This window comes from Rhinopithecus bieti, unplaced genomic scaffold, assembly GCF_001698545.2.
Source record: "Rhinopithecus bieti isolate Rb0 unplaced genomic scaffold, ASM169854v2 scaffold_55, whole genome shotgun sequence".
Taxonomy (NCBI): domain Eukaryota; kingdom Metazoa; phylum Chordata; class Mammalia; order Primates; family Cercopithecidae; genus Rhinopithecus; species Rhinopithecus bieti.
Genome location: NW_016803114.1, coordinates 1,759,359 through 1,784,201, shown reverse-complemented (window position 1 = coordinate 1,784,201; position 24,843 = coordinate 1,759,359). Strand labels below are relative to the sequence as shown.

General features: G+C 39.7%; 1 protein-coding gene across 1 annotated transcript in view; it reads left to right on the top strand.

The window, feature by feature from the left end:
* Nucleotides 1-24,843, top strand: part of SCHIP1 (schwannomin interacting protein 1) — a 168,990-nt gene that overhangs the window by 117,555 nt on the left and 26,592 nt on the right. Inside the window, 1 exon segment of the mRNA XM_017851189.1 lies at nucleotides 20,513-20,631. Within this exon segment, the coding sequence (XP_017706678.1) occupies nucleotides 20,513-20,631 (119 nt within the window).

The following is a 24,843-nucleotide window of genomic DNA, read 5'->3' as shown; positions in this document are numbered from 1 at the left end:
CCAGGCTGGTCTCAAACTCCTGACCTCAGGTGATCTGCCCACCTCGGCCTCCCAAAGTGCTGGCATCACAGGCGTGAGCCACCGCGCCTGGCCGACAACAGGCTTCTTGAAGACAAGCAGCCTTCTTTAAATTTTCACAAGTCTCTGCCTTGTACACAGAGTATGTGTTCAATAAATGTTTGTTGGATTGAATTGCACTTTATGCAATTGTTGCTGTTCTGAGTCCCTAGGATCAGGGTTTCCCATCATAACCCCAGAGATAAGCTCAGATCCATATATTGTAACAAGGAGTTGGTGAAGCTGACCTCAGAAGTCCATGTGCCTGGCTTCTCAGCCTCTTGGCCAGTTGCCAGCACTTTAAACATTTCTTGTGCCAGAACGGGGGGTGCAGTGCAAGGCACAAAATAAATGAATCACTGGGATGCATAGACATTCCAGCCTTCCCAGAGACAATGCATTAAGAAAATACCTCTATGCCTACTTATTCATCCAGAGAATTTTCCCAAGATGAACCTCATGGTCTATCCCCAAGTGCTTTGCAAATACTCATTTCCAAGCTTCCTTTCTTACTATAATGAGTTCTGCAAAGTTTTAATACATCCATCTGCCTTATAAAGGGATAATTTTACTACCGCATGAAATACCAAAGTTTTCTGTGGCCAAATGTTTCAGCCCAATTGAGGTATCATACCCAGCACGTAAAATAAAAGACACCCCATGTTGCTCTTAAATGATAAAACTAGGGAGTATATCAGTTTAAGTAGTACATCAAGATATTCTTAAAATTCTTGTTGGAGAAAGTAGTAAACAGTCTTTTATGCCCAGATTCTAGTGGGTCATTTAATGGTTAGCAAAGGAAAGCAAATATATTCTATCCCTATCGACACCAGGACAAGTGAGGACTAGTCTCTCAATCCCTTCTTCCTGTGACTGAGAAAACAAGGTATCAAATTTGAGTTCAAGATTCCACCCAATTTAAGCCTGGATTCATCCACAGCAGGGAAAAAGATATTAGAATGGAAAAGGGAATTTCAAAGCATTTTGGTGCTCTATGTGATGGAGGCTTTTAAATATAAGTTCAATAAGACAATTTGCTGTTTTAGTCTATAGATTTTTTGATGGGGAATTTTTTTTCTATAGTTAACAGTGCTGAAGAGTACTTGGTCTTCATTGTTTTGCCTGTTTAAAGTATAATTATGTTCTGCCTTGTTGAGATATAGTTCTGTTTTTCCAAAGAGGTAGTAACCTTTGAAATCAATAAAATAATTTGGGCGATAAATTTATATGCTTTTTTTTTTTTTTAGCTTAGATGACTGGAAATCTAATTTATATGCTTTACCACAAAAGGAGCACAATGATAAGAGCCCCACATGGAAAAAAAAATTAGCAGGGCTTCACTCTGGGCCTGATCTGAAATAGAAATTTAGTACAAGCACATCATTTCTATTTAAAGTAGCATGTGGGCCTCAAACTTCATGATTCAGACTTCGAGTGATTTTAAGAAGTACATATGTGAAACATATTTTAATCCAAAGGTCTAGTATTTATTCTTGGAAAGGATGGTGGTGATGGGGGATGGGAAGGAAATAGGGCATCTCTGTGGAAAATATCACATTGCATTGATGCTTGTTTGAAAGTAGAGACTCCCTGTTCATGCACATACATACACACAAATATATAAAATATTGGGTAACTAATCACAGTTTTACATACAGAAGCCCATAGAGCCATATCCCATTGGAGTCATATCCCATTATTTATTTATATTCTCTATACCAAGGGAAAGTTTGAAATCTTGGACTTAGTATTCCCCTGTGCACTATTATATAGGAGCATCAGAAACTACCAAGCTTCCTGAAATAGAAAGTAATTTGACAAAACTGCTTGAATTCAAAAGAAAACAATCATCAGAGAGGCCTAAGTGACAATCAGTGTAGGAAAGCCATTAATGGGTAAAGAACACACAGATAAACATAATGAGGACTTTATAATTGGTTCTACTTGGAAGCTGTACGATGGTCATCAGGGTGACCATAGTTGCGTTTCTCGTGCTCAGTTTTAATTGAACAGGAAGATTTACAACTATGACCCATGATCTTTTAGATGTGGGAAAACGTGTGACACTCTGTCTACTCCCAACACTGCCACATCCCCACCCCACACTTTTAATACCATTATTTTAATTTTTTAAAAATCTATACAGCAAAGTCCTTTAAATGGCCTGCATATTTTCATGGCTTTTCTAGCTATCAGAATACTTTAATTGAAAAGCAAACTAAATTTAGATGAACTTTGCACAGAAGAAAAAAATTATTTGAAAAGAGGTTATAAATCTAGTACATGGAATATGGATGTTAAGGCCGAGGAGAAGGCAGTGGGAGATGAAGGGTTAATCAGGATGAAATCAAGTTTCCGTGTATGAATAGGAAAATCTTTTGACAGTGCATAAGTGATCTCCCAGTAATGTGGTCAGTGTTCTCAGAGTCAATAATTTCCACCAGTGGCTGATAATGATCATTTAAAAGCATTAACTCAAGTGAGCAATGTGCCTCGCAATTCAGATCATGGCTCAACAGGAAACCGAAGCTCTTCATGCCAGTCCTTGAAATTCAGAGCAGGAGCGGGAAGAGGCTTTTTCAACCTCAGGGATTCTAAGTGACTGTGAGTAGGTTTTCTAAGGGAGAGCACTGGTAACTGGGCCCATCTTATGCGTGGACAGTTCATTCTAGAGAGGGCAGCAGCAGAAGAGGTACCAGAGACCATCCCCATAGAAAGATAGGAGTGGCTGTCTTCCCATTTACAAGCTACTGCCAAACCATCAGGCATTACTTTCAGCTCAAGTCTCTGCCACGGTGGTGTTTGGTTTTGTGTTTTCCTTTCCTGTATTCATTTGGACCACATGGAAGTGAAATTAATTACAGTGTTGATCCCAAGCATGTGTCAAGGTCTTGCCACCCTGCCTGGAAATGTGGTTTGAAATAGAGGGATAATGGCTTATAATGATTTTTTTTTTTTTTGCAAGTTCTAGAGCAACCCTTCTACACTTTAAAGTGTATTCAAAATCCTAGGGATCTCTTTTTTTTTAAAATGCAATTTCTGATTCAGTGGTTCTGGAGTGGGACTGGAGGGCTTACATTTCTAGAAAGCTCCCAGTGCTGTTCATAATCTGGTTAGAGAACACACTTTGAGTAGCAAAACTCTAGAAAGTTTCACGGATCAGTGATGCCACACATAATAGGAAACTCTCAGATATTTTAAGCTGGCATAAGCTATCCTGAAAATGGTGGCACAGCTCGATCTGGAAAGGGTTTGGGCTGTGAGCCTATCTATGTGCTGAGCTTCTTTAGGGAGGGTGCACAGTGATGTCACCACCACTGAGAACTGCCCTCAACCTCTTGCATTCATGTTTCAGGAGCAGATGTTCTATTACTTGTCTCTGTATAGTGCTTGTTAGAGAATCATTTATGACAAAAAAGGAGCTAACAGATAGAGGAGTGGAATGGTCTTTTAGTATTCTCAGTACTATTCCTTGTTGCTGTTGTTTTGTTGGGAAATTTCCATCTCGAATTTTGAGGTGCCTTTCTCCAAAAGATAATATATTATCAATGTATGTGTATATACATATGTATGCGTATCATTACTATATTACTAGTACAAATATATTAATTTGTATGTATATATCCATAATCATGAGAGTTCAGTTTTTCTCATTTTAATTGTATATTTAAGCCCACTCTGTTAAAATTAAAGTAAAAAGATATTAGTAATTAGGCATATCATTTTATGTATCTTACTGAGTCTTGCAGCCTCTAAATTTTTATAATTTCATCCATATTAGCTATCGATTGTAGGTTGCTAAGTGGACTAGAATATTAACCCAGATAAGAATGAATTCACATAGCAGCTGAACCCCAAGTGGAGTGGACTGAGGTCTGGAAATCAGTACAGTCATGGAGCCAGGAGAAGAATACTGCTTTGCTGCTACTGTGAAAGCCATTTTTACGGTCTTTAGAGCTTTTCAAACTCTGGTCTGCAGAGTAAGTGGGGTCTGCAGGGTCCTAGGGCTTCCTTTCCACAGAGCTTTCCTGAGAGGCTGTGCTGGGGCTGGGATAATAGGAGAATAGAGCATCCAGGTGGGGCGTGGTAGCCCTCCTCATTCAATCAAAGCAGACCCTTTTTTCCTTTTGAAGATATGTGAGTTCCACAGAAGATTTCAGTTGAAAAGCACTATTAATGTTTCCTACTGTGGACAGCATTTAGAGGAAACATTTTAAGCAGCGCGGTCCTATTTCCTCTGTTCACGTACTTAGTCAACAGCTCTTCATTGTGCGCTTATCGTGTGCAAGGCAGTGTTCTACATGCTATGGGGTAAACAAGATGAATAAACACAAATCCCTGTCCCCTTAGAAAAGAGCTTGAAACCACAGTGGCTGTTGGAAAGAAGCAATGGTGGTGCTAAAAGACACCAGGTAAACTGGAAAGGAAAATTCATTACATAGTGTACTAGGTCCTAACATCAGTGAAGTAGCTTCCTTTTCATTTCTTGAGGCTTCATCAGGAAGAGATATGCGACAATACATGCTGGGTGTTCCAGATGTATGATTTGGAAAATGTTGATTCAGCTCTTGATATTGTTATACAGGGAGCTGTATTAGTCCATTCTTACACTGCTATAAAGAAATACCTGACTAGGCGTGGTGGCTCACGCCTGTAATTGCAGCATTTTGGGAGGCTGAGGCGGGTGGATCACCTGAGGTCAGGAGTTCGAGACCAGCCTAGTCAACATGGTGAAGCCCCATTTCTACTAAAAATACAAAAATTATCTGTGTGTGGTGGCGGGCGCCTGTAATCTCAGCTACTTGAGAGGCGAAGTGGGAGAATCGCTTGAACCTGGGAGGCAGATGTTGCAGTGAGCCAAGATTGTGCCACTGCACTCCAGGCTGGAGATTCCATCTCAAAAAAAAAAAAAGGAAATACCTGAGACTGGGTAATTTATAAATAAAAGAGGTTTAATTGGCTCATGGTTCTGCTGGCAGTACAGGAAGCATGGTGGGGGAGGCCTCAGGAAACTTACAATCACAGCAGAAGGTGAAAGGGAAGCAGGCACATCTTCACATGGCCAGAGCAGGAGGAAGGGAAAGAGGGGAGAGGTGCTACACACTTTTAAACAACCAGATCTCACGAGAACTCTTATCACCAGAGCAGCATTAGGGGGATGGTGCTAAACCATTAGAAACCACCCCCATGATCCAATCACCTCCCACCAGGCCCTACCTCCAACATTGGTGATTACAATTGAACATGAGATTTTGGTGAGGACACAGATCCAAACCATATATCTGGAGCTCTGCTAGATTTGTCTGTGTTGAACTCTAATCTTTAAAAGCTACACTTGGATGGGCGTGGTGCTTCACACCTGTAATCTCAATACTTTGGGAGGCCGACATAGGATCACCTGAGCCCAGGAGCTCAAGACCAACCTGGGCAACATAGTGAGATCCTGTCCCTACAAAAAAATTTAAAAATTAGCCACGCATAGTGGTGCACACCTATAGTCCCAGCTACTCAGAAAGCTGAGATGGGAGTATCACTTGACCCTGGAAGGTCAAGGTGGCAGTGAGCCACGATCATGCCACTGCACTCCAGCCTGGGCAACAGAGCAAGACCCTGTCTCAATAAATAAATAAATAAATAAATAAATAAATACTATACTTGATTATTTTATTGGGCACAATTATTTCTTGCAGAGGCGGCCAATGTGGGATGGTCTGGCACACCCATTTAGAGTGTGAGCCGCAGAGGCAGAGAGCCCATGTTCATCTTCCTTAACCTCACTGAGCTCTTTCATCTTGCTGTAAAACACAATTGATAGTAATATCTACTCCAAAAGATTATTGAGAGGAGTAAAGACATATGTAGGAGGTGCATATAAAGTGCCTGGCACATGGCAACGCCTCCCTCAATAAAGGGTAGCTATTGTTATGTTAATATATGCCAGGTAAGAAGATGCATGCTTCCTTCATTTTAACTAACCTCCTTTGGCAGGATTTAACATACGCAGGGTCCTTCAAACAAGAGCGTACTTTAACCCCAAAGTCTTAGCCTTGGTGAATTCTCCTGTATTTTGAGTACCTGCACTGGGCACTGGGAGCAGCATTCTGTGGCCAGCATTGCCACAGCCCCGGGAAGTATTCTGGGCTGACTGCATGCAGACAGCGGGACCCCCATCTGAAGTGAGGGTCCTGGGGTTTGGAGGAGAGTAAGACAAGGGAGAACTCTTCCAGAGAAAACCCTGCCCAAATGCAGATGTGGTTCATGAGAGACAAATTGTTACTGTAACATCTGACAAACATGCAATTAATTCTTTTCGGAACTGAGGTGGGGCAATGAGAATGGAGTAAAGGGAAGATTTCACTTTGGCTCGGGGCTACAGAGGGAAGTATTTCCTTTGTAGAAGTAGGGCTATTATAAACTACCTTGAGACACATTTATGCCACAAGTCTTCTACAAATTGAATTTTAAAAAATGTGGAGAGAAATAAGTAGACATTGAAGGTGAGCATGTCAGCAGAGGTTCAGATGCCAAAAGGTTATCTTGAATGGCCTTTTTGCTTTTAGAACTCTGTTCTTAACAGTGTTGTGGTTGCACAAGAATCTATATTGGAAAATTTATTGACTAATATACTTGCTGCTTTCTATCTAAGCTTGTAACAGTGTAAGATGGTGTTGCTAAATGAAGGCTTGCCCTTTGAATTCTTTTCTGACCTATTTCTCCTGCAAACAGTAGCTTTATGTTTTGGAAATAAATAGTGGGCATAATTTGTAGTTTATGACAGTAGTAAGCTGATCCTGATGAGCATGTGTTTGTGTGTGCACTTCTGCTTGTCTGCGTCTTGCACCAAAACATCCTCCAGCTGTGGGCCTTTTCCCTCTCTTTAGTAAAGCCTGTAAACAAAACCAGAAGCCATGGGAAAAGTGTAAAGAGAGCAGCAGAAAAGAACATTTGCTTTTGTGAAAAAGCCCGCCACTGGTTGAATTTTAAAGAAAAGTTGATGGATCTTTTTCTGTTGCCTATATTAATAGAACAAAGCACTGCTCCTGGGCAGAAAGGGCCTCCTCTGTGTTGGAAGTGAGTTTCAGTCTCGTCCTGGAGATCCTACCAGATGAGACTTTTACACGTGATTTTAAGAAATGATCAGTTTAGGGGGAAAAAAGCAAACATCTGTGTTACAGGTCAGCCTTTAAATTATACTGTTTTCGTTTTGTCATGGGATACCCAGCTTTTAACTCAGTAGTGAAGTCGGCTGGGCTGGAAGTTTTCACATCTATTTTTATCCCACACAGTCTACCCGTGGTTCAGATTGTTAGTTTCCTCACAGAGCTCCAGTCCACACTCAGCCCTGAACAGGGGAGTTGAATCAGCTGGGCTGAAGCTGAGTGCCTCTCTTTTCCTTTCTTGGGAACAGGAAAGGTGCTGTGGAGAGGAATTGGGGCGGGATCATTCAGGGGAAGGTGACAGCAGATGGTTGGAAGGCTGGAGTCAGCAAGCCAAGTGTCAGGGGTAGAGTGAGCCTCAGAGAACAGCAGCTGCCCGGTGCCAGAGCAAGGAAAGGCCGGGGAGGCTGGGCGGGGCGGTGTCTGTGGGGCAGAGCAGGGCAAGAACACACACGGCCGGGCACAGCCTCTTAGCCAGCTCTCCATGTCAGCATGAGCAGTAACCAGGGAACTGGGCAATTGGCATATCAGCCTATCAGAATTCATGGGAGGTTATTTCTTAAGTGAAATTCTAAAGAGTTAAAGGATGAATTTGGACAGTGATGGAATGGATGACATCATCAGTCAAGAATCCTCATTGGATATGGAGGGGAATTATAAAAAGGTAAGGGGGGAGAGCTCTTTTGTTTATAAACAATTGGACCATTTTTCTAACTGGAAGAAAGATCACCCTTGAGGAGTGGCCAAATTCCACATTCAGTGGCTATTGCCATAATATAGTCAGGAAAAACTAAATGCACAGAATCAGATGCATTAAACTAGGAAAGTTCTTTCTGCTTTTCCCAGCTTATATTCATTAATATGTTACAGCAGTAACTAAAACACACATGTTGTTACTCTGAAGTTGAAAAAATTCTATTATGCATTTAACTGCTAGGCAGGCTTTTATGTGAAGGAATTTTAAAAAATTACTGACATATTTACAGTTCTCTGACAAAAAATAATTACTAGAATGTTTATAACCTATTTTCCAATTTTTTGTTTGATTTTATTGACAATGAAAATATCAAGTTTTAGTTAACATGTTTGGGGTTTTAAAATTGATACAGTATCTGTTATCTTTTGCCTGCCTTTTTTTCAAAAGTCAGTAAGTATATTTTAAGAATGTTTTATATGGTAGTGTTCTGGTAATCACAGGCCCGAGTAAAAATAGCTTTAGTTATATGGGTGAGGTCATGAAATTAAACTGCAAGTATATGCTTATCTGTCCACAGAAGCCTAAAACACACACTATGTCCTTCCCTCTTCATTATTTGCCATAAGTCAAGTGTAGTTCACAACATGGCATAACGTGAAGAATAAAAGCTCTTGCATCATGGGCCTGAAAATGAAGACCTCTTTACCTTAGAGGCAAATATCAGTTAATGATAGAACAGTAAAACTTGCTACTTGATTTTTAATTTGATCAAATACATCACTAACTTTTTTCCCTGGAGTGAGATATAGAAAGAAGCTTCTGTCATGATAGAGCCCTACATATAGTAATGTAAAATATAGTAGTTTATATCTTATATACATACATGTATGTGTGTGTGAGAGAGTGTGGGGACTGTTTTAAGTATATTCTGTACGTCCTAGAGCAGTTCACAACAGCTTATGTTCTTTCTCCAGAAGCTGAAACTTAAATATGTAAAAGAGGTTTCAGTGACCTGCCATGTTGCCCTTTGTGTTTTTCATCCCTTGTGATCCCCAAGTCAGGAATGAGAACCCAAGGTGATAGTTCGCTGAGTCTTATAACCGTAACACTTCTCAGCTGTCCGCTTCTACCGGAAGTGGTGTGCAAAAGATGCTTGGGACACTCTGCCGTAAGAGTCAGATTGCTTATCCAACTCTGCAGAACAAGTGTAGCTATCTTGTACTTCTGCTGTTTTCAGTGTCAAAGAACTGGTCATGGTTTCCTTTGTCAAACTATTTCTCGAATAGAAAAGTATAGGTCACTTTGCACTTAGGAAAAATGAAAGACATACCATTATTAATGCATTAACAATGAAGTCATCACCGCTGTAGTTTTCTTCTACTTAGAGAGAGAACCCAGATGCCTGGAATAAGTGAGCAATGATACACCAGCAACCTGAGACAGGGCTGACTAAAGCTACAGACATGTAAGGCTCAAGGAGCTTTAAAACATCAACAACAACAAAACAGAATTATACTGTGTAACCCATTATCTAATAAAGGCAGTAGAATGCCACATATGATTTCAGTATCTGATAGGTTAGTACAAAAAAACTGCGAGATAAAACTTCTAGATGTGTGGAGTGCTCAGAGATCAGTTCATTGTGTTCCAGACCTTAAACATGAGGGTTGTTCACTTCTCATTCCAGCCTTGTAAATACCTTTCTCAGGCAAAGTGCTATCAAATTTTATGTGTATCGTGATTATTATGAAGACTTCATTATAATTATCCTTCTTTAATCCCACTCTTTATAATTTTACTGAGCTTCTAGTGAAACAGGGCAACATATGCTTTTTTAAAATATGAAGAATAAGAAAATAGTTACCTACTATAAAATGACTTTCCCTGATTAGAATCTTCCTTTTCTAATTTTTTTCTCTAATATTTTTGCTGTTTTGTTGGCTAAGTAGAAAATTAAATTAGATGCCATAAAGTGGGGCTCTGCAGACTTTTTTGACCTTGCATTCATCAGTAAGATGGTTTTGAGTCCATGCCTGTAATATACACACATTTTTTTCAGAAATAGCACCGACTACTATAAAATATAATATGTATATACAAAAGATATATATACAAATAGACATTTTAAAGAATAAAATGTTTAAAATATAAATATAAGTAAAAGTTGTAATTTTTTTTTTTTTATCTCCTGTGGTACTTTCACCCCATTTTGAGGTCAGTTGTCAAAAACAATTAAAAATTTGATACACCCCTGCTTAGGTACCATAGAATTCCCTGAACCAGTCGTACTAATAAATACTACATGTGTATAGGGATTATTTTACAGGGTTGTTTTGAAGTCAGACAAACAGCCTTCAGGGGGAAAGGTCACTTTCTGATGACTAAAATTAGATTCCACCAAAGCGAAGGAAGAAAAAGATTATGCATCTGTTCCTTTTCCGTGGGGAAGGTTTTGATTGTAAGAAAAATGTTTCATTAAGGACCTCTGGTTTATTCAGTAGTAATAGTAAAACTGCACTCAACAGAAAACAGATCTTAATGTTTAAGAAGAAAAGTGCAGACCTTAGCAGAATCCGAGGTGTATGCGTTCAGCCCATTATTTCCCTGCCCTGCTGTGAGCAACTTCTGATCCCCTGATAAAGAACCACAGAGCTGATTGTCTTCAGGACCAACATGGTACGCAGCATCTAAGTCAGTGTCCTCATCCATTCCACCATCACTTACTGAGAGCCCTCTCATGTTCCTGGCACTGTGCGTGGCGCTAGGATCACCAAAGGGGGACTGAGCTTTCCCTTCAGGAGCTGATAGCCCCAATGTGGGAGGCACATAAAGGAGCAAACCACATGGAACTGATGCTGCCTGGAGTGTCCAGATAGCTGGTGTGGACTTCTAAAGTGTGCAGCCATTTAGATCTTTTCCTGCCCCAGGAATGTGTACCTTAAACATGAGAGTTGTTCATGTGTACATTCTTGGGGCAGGGAAAGATCTAAATGACACTAATGGAGAGAGAGAAAAGGAAATTGGGAAAATTTAATATAGAATATGGCAGAAGACTGGCTCCAACTTTGTCCCAGAGCAGAGAAAATGCAGGGAAGCTGGTATTGCCTTCTGTTCCTAGGCCACTATGCACAGAATTAGGGAGCTGACAGCAGGGCGGTGAGTGGGCCCAGGGCCGGGCCAGCCGCTCGCTTCGCTTTGTTCCTCAGGGGTGCCGTCTCAAGTGTTGTGCATCCAATTATGGTGAAAGATTAGGGAGGACCCTGTGAAAAAATTAAAAGGCTAGAAGGAACAATATTTAAAGTGAAGCCACAGCTGCGCCTCATGTTTTTTTTAAAAGGTGAATGGAAATGACTGCTTGAGATAAACTGCAATAAACAGGAACACAGAATGCCAGCTGCCATTCCAGACAAGCGCTCTGCCCTCCCCACACAATTACTGAGGAAAAGCAGCCGTCGACCTCCATTAACCCTCACGTTTTCTTGCCTGTGAGGGCTGAATACGCCTAAAGAACCATGTTAAGTTACCGAAGCCTGGGACCTAGCCCCACCTCAGCCACCTGGGAAAAATCTCTTCCGCTTTGTGGGCCAGGGTCTCCTTTTCTTAAAAGGAAAGAATTAGCCTGATCGGTCTTCGATGTTATAAATGTAAAGCTCCCTGGCTCGTGGTTCAGGTTTCTTATCATATCACCCTGTTGGCACAGCTCGGTTAGCCAGCCTGGTCAGGGAATGGGTTGTTTCAGGTAACTAGAATTTCCAGTGAAATTCAAGTGTGTTAAATGTATTCTTGTTCTCACACACACATGTGCACAAACGTGAACACACATATGCACACACACGCCCCTTTTCCATGTCATGGTCATCTTCTGCAGCATTCTCTACTTTGTCTCTTTCCCTTCTCCTCGCTAGTTTCCTTAGGCTTCCAGTTCTCCTCATTTTCGTGTATGTGTAAGGATTTTTAAAAAATTGAGATATAATTCACATACATAAAAGCCACCATTTTAAAGTGTACACTTTGATGGTTTTTAGTATATTCATAAGACTGGGCACACCATCGTCTAATTCCAGAATTTTTCGTCACCCCACAAAGAAACCCTGTACCCATCAGGAGTCACTCCCAAATCCTTTCTTCTCTCAGCCTCTGACAACCACTAATTCACTTTATGTATTTATAAATGGACTTGTTCCAGATTTTCAGGCTCCTTTTTTCTCCCTTTCTCCATTCTTCTCACTACCTTCCCCACCCCTTCCTTTTAATATTAATAACAGCTACTACTTTATGAATTTTCTCTCTGTGCCAGGCACAGTGCCAAGCACTTTTATATAGTATTTCATTTAATTATTAAAATAACCTAAAATAGGTATTATTTCTTTTGCAGAAGAAGAAACTGAGGCTCAAAGAGTCTCAGTAACTCATAATTATGTCAGAGTCAACATGTTAAGCAGGGTCTTCTTGACTCTAAATCCTCCTCCCCACCTTCTTTCTGGCCATGCGTCTGTGTCCACCTCCCCTGGATCCTAGGTCCATTCTGACACAGAAAGTTGAGGACACCAGCTTCCTGGCTGCTGATTAAGGCTTGGCTGTTTCATAACCATGCAGTAAGTGTTTGGGACTGTTGTGTTCCTGACAGTGATACTGAATGACTGTGATGGGTTTCCAGGCTTCTAAAATGGCACCTGTTAAAAATAGGTTTGCCAGATAACACTGTCTTGGGCTAAAAAGTAGTCTCTGGTAGGCAATCACGTGAGAAGTAGAATGAGCTCAGGTTCATTCCCAGCAGTTTGTGTTTTGGATATGGTGCTCACAGGGGAGGACAATCATTTAGTTTTCCACCGTATCCCTTGAGGAGTTAATGTTGAAACACCTTCTCTACAGTAGCCATCTTTGTAGACTGCACCTTAGACTCCTTTACTTTCAGCAAGGTTCCCATTCTAAGTGGCTACTGAACTTTACCATAGGTGTTGGTTAAATACCTTTGCTTACCTTCACAATCAAAATATTCAAGTGCTATGGACTCTCGTGCAGCGGCACTTCTATCTGCCTGCTTCTGTGTATGTCACTTCCCTATAGCATAAGAAGGAATACAGTCAACACTAGGCAAAACCATCCTCACAGTTAGACTAATTGTAAATAAATATCTGCATTCTCTGGACTGGCATCCGAGTTCTTTTGATGTCAGCCAATACTCAAGTAAAATAGGCGTCAGAAGACACAGGGCCCCAGAGTCCTTCCCCTTGGGTCCCCATCCTGGGCTTTAGATATCCGAGGCCAGCTCTCTCATGGGCACAGGTCCTGAGCAGTTTACGCCCAAAAGCCTTAACGTTGCCCAGCAGCCCAAGCTATCACTTATTTAAGGAAATGTGTTTAGGCAGGTTGGTACGAGGACGCAAAGATAAGAAATTTCAACAGCTTTTCGGGAAACCTGTATTTGGCAGCTCATCTTGACCTTTCTGGATGTTTAGTGTAAGTGACTGAAATGGAAAATGTCAGAAACACACAATGAAAAGAAAGTGTTCTGACTTACTATCCATTCAGTGATGCAATTGAAAGATACTATTTTTTAACTTATATTTCCACTACCAATTAAAAAGCGCTACCCAGGGGATAAAATAAGATTCAAGAATTTAAAATAACCTGCATGGTGCAAGAATTTATGCACTTGACATTCAACAGCATACAATTTCTTTTCTTGTGGAATGCTGTTTTTATATTCTGGTCTAGTGACAAATTCATGGTTTGTCTCAGTGAGAAAATAATTAGAAAGTACTGTTAGTATATTTTGGTTTTCTTTTGGCCTTTTCGTTTCAAAGAAAATTAATAACATTTACATAACAAACAAGTTCTATACTTCTGGTTCATAATGTTTAAGAGCTTCAGACTCCTCACACTGTAAGGCTGCCTATAAATGTTAGAATAAAGCTGTCTTTCAAGCTGGGGAAAGAAAGAAGAGCGACTACCACTTTCCTAAAGGAAGAGTACTTTTCCACAGAGAGCTTCAGAATCCCAGTTATGTTCCCTGGCGGATGCTGCTAATGGTGATGATGCCAGATATCACTAGGCAATAGATTGCACTGAAGCAAGGGGATCATTAATTGCTTCAAAACAAGCATCCTGGTAAGGCCTTGGCAGAGGCCAGGCTGCTACAAATAAAATCCACCTGGCTCCAGAGTCTGGCCATGCCACATGGAACAGATGTATGCTCAATTACAGAAGAACCAACCCTGTGTTTCATCTAGCTACTTGATCTGCTCAATTTGTTTAAAGCTGTGGTTCTCAAAGTGCCTATGCTAGCATCATCAGCAGCATCTGGGAACTTGTTAGAAATGCACATTCTCACCTCCACCCCAGACTTTCTTGAAAAAGAAAAATAGACTGTATTTACAAGCCCTCCAAGTAATCCTCTTGCACAGTCAATCAAGTTTGAGAGCTATTGGCTTGAAGAAATGTGTGACAGAGAGGGTGTCTGTGTGTGTGTGTGTGTGTGTGTGTGTGTGTGTGTGTCTGTGCTGCGCACATGCATGCTCCTCCCTGGTCTCCACTTGGCCGACCAGTGTCCCAGCAACCCCTGGCATCCTGAGTTCCTTTCTGGGCCACGGGGGACCAGTGTATTCATCAGCTTCTAGGATGATACAGCCTGTAATCCTTAGGAAGTTTTTTGTCAATGGCAAAAAACTTTTTTACCTTTTTACCATTGGTGGCAGGTATTTACTTCATTGCTTTAGCAAGCATTTCCTGAGGCCTGCAGGTAACACCAGTGTAGAAGACAGAGAAAGAGCAGTCAAGGCCTGTGAGGCTTCTTAACCTTAGAGAAGATCTCCTGCAAAACCTCTAACCTTTTGCAATTCCTGGGGCTTACTAGAAACGTAGAGTCCCCGTCCCTGTCTCTGATTTAGGACATGCATCTTAGCAAGATCTTGAGGTGACTCATAAGTACCCTGAAGCCTGAGAAGCATTGCACCAGGTAACAACTTAGCAGTGTGAAAAAGAGCATGCTAGATGTGGTATCTGTAGGGGTTATTAGTGAATTAGTACTGAGACAGTGAGCATTATAAAACAAGTACATCCAATCATTTTTAAAAGTCTATTTCAGTTCCCATGGCAAAGAGTGAAAAATGAGAAACAAATGCATCTGGGAGGAGGGGAAGCTCAATCCAGGGAAGAGCAGAAAGACAGGAAATTGGGGGAAACACTTTTCTTTCCCCCACTCCTCCTTCCCACAACTGAATCTTGTCCAGGCCTACAACTGTTCCTGCTCCAAATCTTACATCTGCTTTTATTCCCACCTCTGTGCCTTTCTCATCTACTGGATCCCCTGATTCCCTGGGCCAGGTTTCCTTAAATCCATTCGTCCTCAGGGGAGTTTGAGGAGCCCTTTCCTCTTGGTCTGACAGGCCCTTTCCGCCTCTGTGGGTTTTATCATCTGTGCAGGGCTCAGAAGGAAGCAGCTGCTTGTTGTGTCCTAAGCACCAGATGGCTTTAGGTTCAGGTTTAGGATGTTATTTCCTGAAGTGTGTTCCTGAGAACCCTAGAGGCCCCCCCGCCGATTTTCCCACAAAAAATACAGTTTGTCAATTAAATAGATTTTGAAAATGCAGAAAACACCCAATTTTCCACTTGTAAATTTACGTGCAGATTAGCATGCTGAAGGCTTCTTGCTTCAGAGACATCACAATGCTGCTAGTAAGGTGGGCTAGGCCAGAGGCAGGAAGGCAGAACCTGGGGAGGGGATGCAGGAGTGATCTTGGTGTGTAAGGGATGGGGTCACGCCATATGCCGGAAAAAAAGTGTGGAAAGGTCCTGGGGACATATTAGATTTGAAGAGAGATGATACCTACCCATGCGGAACATTTTGCTTTTTATTTCATTACTTGAATGGCCCTCTTTGTTCTTGTCCAGATTGGGGAATTGCAGTAGAACAGAGCACATCAGGAAAGGCTGAGCGTTGGTGTTCAGAGTCTACAAGTGCTCAGTGGTCTGTGTTCTAAGATCATGGTGGCTTGCATGGCGTCATTGAAAGTCATTGTGAGCCTTATCTGCTCAGGCACAGCGGGTGGCAGTAGGGAATTTAGCAACAGATGAGGACAAAAACTTCCTGGGGCTGAATAGCGGTGAGTTTCTAATCATATTTTTGCTTTCATCTGGGGCTTGAATAGCTTTTCTGCCTGATAGTGATGAGCCCTATTCCTCAGTTGCCCTTTACTTTTGCTAGCAATACCAATTTTCGATGTTGTACTTTTGTTTTATGAGGGTATTTCCCAAGGCTGTTTTAGGAGTGGACATGGCTCTGCTTGTCGTAAGTACAGCCTGGCAGTGGTGTTTTGAGTGAGCCTCTTCCTTTTCCTGTACCCTTGGCTGTTGCTCACCCTGGAGCGTCTTGGGCTTGGCTGGATTGAGGGGGCTGGTGGCAGACATATTTGCCTTGCAGGTATAATTCATCAGAGAACAAACCGTCTTTGAAACCACACACACATATTTTTTACACATGTGGGCAACTGAAAGAAAATTAGGTTCTCATTGTTACTTTTTAACATTGAGCAGTGATGGTGAGGAAAGATATTTGTATTGTGGATATCTGTGGTTATGATTTAGCCCATAGTATGTATGCTTTGCCAGTGTTTTCTCTTTTGGTGAGAAAACATCACATCCATCTCAGGGAAGAAATAGACCCATAACTCTTTGTGCCACATTTTATCCCCTACATGGTACCTACCATTATTATTAGTCTGAACACCTTACTCTTTCATGTGGAAAAGTGATGTGAAAAAGCAGAAAGATCTGGGATTAGAAAGCATGGACTTGGATCCTACTGCTCCTGCCTAACAGTATGGTAACCTTTCATGTCCCGCAGTTTCCTCATATTCAAAGCAGAAATTGGAGTATGAACCATAATGCTACCATCTATCACAGATTTACATTACCACAGGTCGGGTACAGCTGCTAAGTAATTTACCTAAGTTTTCTCATTTAATCTTCCAGCATCTAGTGAGATCCTTTGCCTCTGGACTGGGAAGAGTTTTCCAAGCACAAAAGCCACCAACAGCATGACAGAGGAAGCAAGCTATTGACTTAACTACATAACATTTACGGTTGAAGCTCAAAAGGACAAATACTCTACTATAAAATGTTTAAAATTCTCAGACCTTAGTAGAAAAATAAGCAAAGCTAGGAATAAGTAATTCAGAGAAAAGAAAGTACAGTCACTAAAACATTGAAATATTTACTCTAAGTAGTAATCAAAGAAATTAAAATTTAAAACATTACTTTTGCCTATCAAATTTTTTAAAAGCTTTTTTTTTAAAGTGAGAATTTCAGTGTTCGCCAGGATGTAGTGAAAGCTGCCCCCTCTTACATTGCTGGCGGGCATGTGGATTGGAACAGCTTTTTTTGAGAGCAATGTGACAAAATGTGTCAAGAGCCTCAACAAATGTTCACACTCAGCTGATCTGCTAATTCCACTTCCAGGAACTAATCCTGAGGAAATAATCAGACATGTGGGCAAGCATTTATGTAAAGAGGCTAATTTCTGGCCGGGCATGGTGGCTGACGCTTGTAATCCCAGCACTTTGGGAGGCTGAGGCAGGCGGATCATCAGGTCAAGAGATTGAGACCATCCTGGCTGACATGGTGAAACCCCGTCTCTACTAAAAATACAAAAATTAGCTGAGCATAGTGACGCGAGCCTATAGTCCCAGCTACTTGGGAGGCTAAGGCAGGAGAATTGCTTGAACCTGGGAGGCGAAGGTTGCAGGGAGCCGAAATGGCGCCACTGCACTCCAGCCTGGTGACAGAGCGAGACTCCATCTCACCAAAAAAAAAGAGGCTAACTTGCATGTTATTTTTAATTTAGCACAACCCAAATGGCTAACCATAGAGGGTAACTCCATAGGATGGAATGATATGCAACCGTTAAAGATTGTGTTTTTATTCCTTTCTGGCTGCTCTGGAGGAAAAATTTTTTAAAGATTTTAAAATTACGTTTTTAAAGAATTTGAAGTGATACAAGGGCAATTCTGAAAATATAATAAACAATATGATCTCAACTTTATAAAAAGGAAAATAATGCACACATATGATAAAAACTAGGAGAAAATATACTAAGAAGTTAGCAATCATCTCTCTCTAAGTGGTGGGATTATGAGTGATGTTTATATTCTTTATGCTTTTCTTGATTTGTTCAGTGGTATCCAGAGACAGAGAGAGAAGGAGAGAGGGGGAAAGAGTGTATTATAAAACAGTCCTCTTTAAACTGTTAATGAAGTATTCAGGTGTAAAGAACTGCAATTAATGTAAATGGAAATATTTTTAAGGCCTCTCCCAATATCTGTAGCTCTAGTTTATCAAGAAAGATAGATGTGGAACCAAGGGTATATTCACACATTCATACCCTGGGATAAGTGTTTTCTTTAAAGCCTGTTTTAGACCCTAGGCTAATGTCGGGCCAGCGTGTGTTGAACATTAATCCTTAACATTTATGTTGCTATCTACTGATTTTATATTTGGATATTCAGCTATACTCACCAGTCTTCTGCCTGTTGAAGACTTTGGTAAGAATCTCTTTTGTCTGTGATATGGATTGAGAAATAGGTTCACTGACTGTACAAAATCTGCCTGGCAGATACGAGGATTTGAAATGAACTTGTTTTAAATAAAGGTGTCAAGTGATGTGATTCTGTTTTGGCTGGACCATCCCAAGTGACAGCCTTGCATATTCGGAAAGGTGGTTTGCTCTAATTAAGGTTGCAAGCAGTACAGTTGCAAGTGGTTCGTGAAATAAAAGGCATTCTTGCTTCCCTCTATAACCTTATGGTTGCTTTCTTAAGGCTCGGTTTTGTGCTAGCCCAGCAAAAAGTAAGAACTATGAAAGCAGTCTTTCACATCTGTAAAACACACACACACACACACACACAAATCATATAAAAGTAGTCTTTCACTTTATGACTGTACTACAAACACACACACATATGCTAGCTCCTAGTATGATGCAGTTTCATTGATACATGCTAAAATGGGGTGCTATATATATAGACAGAGATAATCGCTAAGTGTGTACAGTTGAAAGAATGCTTATGGTGTCCAAGGATTAAAAAGTGTGAGAGAAAGGGAGAATAGAGATGAGGTTTCTTCGAACTAGTTCTCAAACTTGTTGAAATTAAATATCTGGCACTAGAGCCTGGGGCATTCTAATGCAGTCTGTCGAAGCTAGATCTTGGGAACCACTGTCTTAGCTGTACTTTGCTGTCATGTATTTTATTCTGTGCTGTCTAGTACAGTATCCACTAGCCATCTGTGATGGTTGAGCTCTTGAAATGAGGTAGTGTGCCCGAGGAGCTGAATTTTTAATATTAATTAATTAATTCTTAAGTTGAAATGCAAATAGCCACATGAGACTAGTAACTACCGTATTAGACAGAGCAGCCTTAACCTATTGTATACTGTCCTTCACTTGGGAATGAAGTTATTTTCAGTGCGCCCTTCCAACAGGCTGTGCCTTTTGTCATTGTGACACAGTGATGCTCCAGAACCTCCTTCTGGAAGAATGAAGGCATCACCAAGCCTTTAGTAGCCACACCTAGTCACATGACCTGCATTTTGTAATATAATTTGCTCAGTGTGGTCTTCAAGCCCTCGCTCAGTGCATAAAATGGTACTTCTCAAAGCCTTTGTCATCTCACAAAACTAAAATTTCATCCTCAGCCCAGGATTTTTGACTCATGTTGTTTGTTTTTTTGTTGTAGTTTCATTTTTAACCAAGGAAATCATTTTAATCGTCTCCCCTGTTGTTTAAAGGGTTTAAAAGTTCAGCATGGTGAGTTTTTATGGGGCGTTTAATGAGAAGCCAAGCATTGTAAACATATCTGAAGGATCACAGTAGTGTAGTTTACCAAATCCTTTTTCTATGCACACTGACCTGACCTCCCCTCAAAATATGAAACAGATGGGCCCAGCTAGAATTCTCCAGCTATTCCAGACATTATTGTCAAGGTTTCTCACATTCTGAAACCTGGTGAGGCTAGGCCTTGAATGGAACCAAGAGTCCCCGACAAGACTGTAAGCTGCATGGAGGCAGGTGCTATGTCTGTCTTGTCCTGGGTTCTCTTCTGGCCTTATTGTGGCATCTGCCAGATCCCAGAGGCTGCATGTTGGTGAAGTGAATTACTGTTCTTGCCATAGAGAAAATGGGCTGGCTAAAGGGACATGTAAAGCAGAGAGAAGACAAGATCAAGGAAAAAGGGCACGTTTGGGATCAAAGTGATTTGATTCAGGAGAAAGTACTTGCCCTCCACAACTTTACCTATACCTAGCAGGTAAGAAGAAGAAAGATTACAGTGACAAATAATGTAGTTCTATACTGGTGAAAATCACTGAGTACCATGATGGTGATTACTTAGACTGGAGATTAGAATGAGCTCTGAAGAACTGAAATTCAAGCCAGAAGAGACTGGTAAAATTTCAGCTTTTAATAATTCAAATGTTCTTGTGCTGCAGCCTATTTATTTGTTTTTCATCTAATGTTACAGTGCTAAGAAACTTAGCAAGTTAGACTGCCTGTGGTTGTGCTATATCTGCCCACTTATCAGCATTTTTTGTTTTCTTGAAATTTTAGGCACAGAAAAATGAGAGAGAGTCTATCAGACAGAAGTTGGCACTTGGAAGCTTCTTTGATGATGGCCCAGGAATTTATACCAGCTGTAGCAAAAGTGGGAAGCCAAGCCTTTCCTCCCGGTGAGTGTTCTTTTGAGTTGAATTTCTGATATGTACACAGTGGATTTTGTCACTTGACTATTCTAATAAAAAATGGCCTTTACATCTTCTGTAGTTTTTTTTCCCCCCTCGCATAATGGGTTTTAGACCCTTCCCCACTTGTTTGTTCATTTCTTTGTTGTCATTATTGTTGTTATTGGCTCATTGCCCAGCTACTTGAGGTCAGATTTTTATATTCTATTTTTTTTCTAGACACAATACTGATGTTGTATACTGATAGAGGAATCAAGCCACACTCCTAAGCAAGCTGACTTATGATTAGAGACGTGTGGCAGACTACCAAATTTCCCATTAAGCAGTCACAGATCACCCAGAATCACCCCCCTGACACGTTTGATTGCAATAAATACTCGTAACTGAGAAATGCAATTCCCGCTTTGATCATTCAATGTTTATTACAGTTTTTACCCTGTCCTCCAGGTGGTTTTTCTTTATCTTAATTTATTTCAGGATATCATTACTCTATCATAATTTATTTCAGTATATTATTGGTCCTTTGCATAGCTTCTAATTCCAAGTAAGACATATTTAAATTATAATTTTATCCAAAAAACAGTGCTATAGGCCAGAGTTTCTCAAAACTTTAATGTGCTTATGAATCATCTGGGGATTTTGTTAAAATGAAGACTCTGATTCAGTAGATCTAGGTGAGGCTCAAGATCCTCCATTTCTGTGAAGCCTCAGCTGTGATATTCATGCTGCCGTTCCATAAGTTACTTTGATTAGTGAAAGTATAGAGTCTGCAAAATTACAAATATGGGTATTCCAAGTGATGAAAGCACATAGAACGTTTTTACTAAGATATAGTAACTGATGACCTATCAGCATTCTCATGGCCTCCTCCTCACTCCTCAAATGTCTGTTTCCTCTCAGTCTTCCTTTGGGCTAAAAGCAAATATACTCTGTTAAAATACTCAGTTATTTTACCATCTTCAGCTAGGCGTTGGAAACAAATTATAGTATTTATGCATCCATTTAACCAACATATTTCTCCCATGTCTTCATGTGAGGCCTGGAACTAGGCATTTTTTAAATATCTATCTGTATTCCATATGGCTTTTAGTAAGGCTTGTACTACCGTCTTATCCTGAGAGATTCTACATCAGCAACAATCAGAAAGCAGACACATACTCACATATACACCTATTTGTGAGGCACTGCAGGCAGATCAGTACATCAAGACAAGAACGCCAGTTTCACCAGGCAGTGTTCCAGCATCTCTTCCTCAGCTGGGTGCCAGCTCTGTCTCAGAACATTCCCTTGTGTTCCTACACATCCCTCCAGAACTGGATGGTCAGCCCTCCCCTTTCCCTTGGGAGCACCTCTTTCCCCTCCCAGTTAGATGTGGCAGAAGGCGCTTTGGCTTAGGAACCTGGAGGTCTGAGGATTAGTCCTAGTACATTTCTAATTTTGAGACTTTAACAATTTACTTAGTTTTACCATGTCTCATTTTCTTCATTTTTGTGAAATGAAAGCATTGGACCATATCATCTTATAGATCTCTGCCGCTGCACTCTGATATTTCCCAGAGTGCCAAAATTTCTTCTTTTAGAAGCCCAATCTGTCTGTTCAACAATGTCATATGCCTGTTACAAATGAGAGGTTTTGGTTTTGAAAATCAATTATATATATATATACACACACACACACATATATATACCTATGTACATATAACCCATATACATGTATATGTACATAGGTATATATGGATGTATACATATGTATATGTGTCTCCGTGTGTGTATATATATGTATACTCCACGTATATTTATATTATCCTTGTCCCACTCTCCAGAAGTAATAACTTTTTACTCCTTAACTGTTTCTTCTGGTATTTACCTACATATCTCTAAATAAAATGCTTATCTTCTTAGTTTTTATTTTAGCCATCAGACTACTATAAAAAAAAAGTGATTTAGCTCTTTTTTATAGCCCTCCCAAAGACTCTCATCTCTTCTATTCTTCCTTTAGAGTAATTTCACAATTTGAGTCAAATAGGTATTTAATGTTTACATTATTAAGATTATGCATTATTCATCGCTTCTCGGCCTTTTAGCTAAGATCAAGTGTAGATTATGCATTATTGTCACTGAACCATGTAGTAAACTATGGTTACTTGAGAAATTTTATTTTTTTTGTCCTGAAATTAGAATTGCCTGCTTTTCCCCCATGTACTGCATTTGTATTCCAGTGTGTGAATATACCACAATTTATTTGGCCACTCTCCTGATAATGGGCACTGGATTATTTCAAAGGTTTTGCACTTGTGAACAATGCTACTTACAAACATTCTTGTACATGTCTTCTGCTGTACATATGCAAGAGTTTCTCTTTGGGGCATACCTAGGGGTGGAATTACTAGGAAAATACATGAATGTTTACACTTAGAATATAATGTCAAACTCTTTTCCAACATGGTTGCAACAAGTTATACTCCTACCAGCAATGTTTCAGAGATCCTGTGGATCCATAACATTACTAACATTTGATATTGCCAATTTCTTTTAAGTTTTTGTGAATTGAATAGGTATAAAATGATTTTTATTGCGATATTAGCCATATTTGTTTTCTCTTCTGTGAAGTATCTGTTTGGGTCCTATGCCAAATTGCTGTTGGATTCCTTATGCTTTTCTCATCGACTTATCGAAGTTCTTCAGTCATGATACTAATGCTTAATACATTGTATGTATTGCATATATCATCTCCCAGGTTGTAACTTGTTTTTCACTTTCTTAATATGTGTTTTATGACCATAAGTTCTTAATTTTATGGGTTAATTTTATACTGAATTTTATCAAACTTTTCTAATCAATGGCTTTCTGTATCTTGTGTAAGAAATTTTCTTCTCCCCCAAGATCCAATAGACATTCATTAGACTTCCTACCAAGAGTTGAAAGCGTTGAGTTTTAAAAGTCTGCAGTCAATCAAAAATTGATTTCTTCATATGGGATGGAGAAGTCAAATTTGATCGTTTTCCTTATAGATGACCATTTCTTTATCATATTTATTGAACAATCGCTCTTTTACTCACTGATCTTATAGACTACTCCCATGTATACTGCATATTAATGGAAATATATTCTATTTCATTATTGTTTCTATTTCAGCAGCAAAATATAGTCTTAATTACAATAGCTTCAAAATAAGTCCTGATATCTAGACAGGAAAGTTCTTTTGTTATTCTTTTCTTCAGAAGTATGCTGCCTGTTATGACTTTTTTTATTCCTCCACATAAACTTTAAATAATATAATCAAGTTCAATAAAATACTCTCTTAGAATTTTGAATGTAATTGCATTGATTCTATAGACCAATTTAGGAAGCATTACATTTTCACATTGTGTTTCTATCCATGAATGTGGTCTGTCTCTCCATTTATTTAGATCTTATTAGATATTTCTTATAAAGGTTTTATAATTTCCCATTTAGACATATTACACATCCCTTGTTATATTTATTTCTAGATACTTGCTATTCTGATATCTTAAATTCTCTTCAGTAATGCTTTCTCATTTGCTGCTGGTGAACAGAAATGCAATGAACTTTGTATACTAGTAAGTATTATATCCAGCCACTTTGTTATTGCGTCTATTACTTCTCCATTCTCCTATTATTTCTAATAAAGTTGTCTGTAGATTCTCTGGGATTTTTGAAAAATGATATCATCTACAAATAATGGCAGCTTTATTTATTCATTTCCAATTCTCATGCTCCTGGTTTCTTTCTTTGTCTTATTGGATTAGGTAGGTACCCTAATACAGTGAGGATTAGAAATAGTAGTAGTTGGAATCCTTAGGTAATTTATCATATTAAATGAAATGTTTCTACTGTTTTCCCATTTCAGATTATGTTAATTTTATGTTTTCTTTAATGATTCTCTTTATGAGATGATGTTCCCTTCCAGTTATAACTTACAAAGAATTTTTATCATGAATGGTTTCTCTTTATCACATGCTTTTTCTTCATCTGTTGAGGTGAAGGAAAAGTACAGTTTCACTCTGTTAATCTATTGTGTGAATTAACAAATTACATTTATAGATTTTCAAAATATTAAACTGTGCTAGCATACCCAGTCTAAACCTAAACTGGTTAGGGAGTATTATATTTTTTCAGTTACTGTTGGAGTATTATATTTTTTCAGACACTAATATTATAAATAAAATCTGAGTAAATA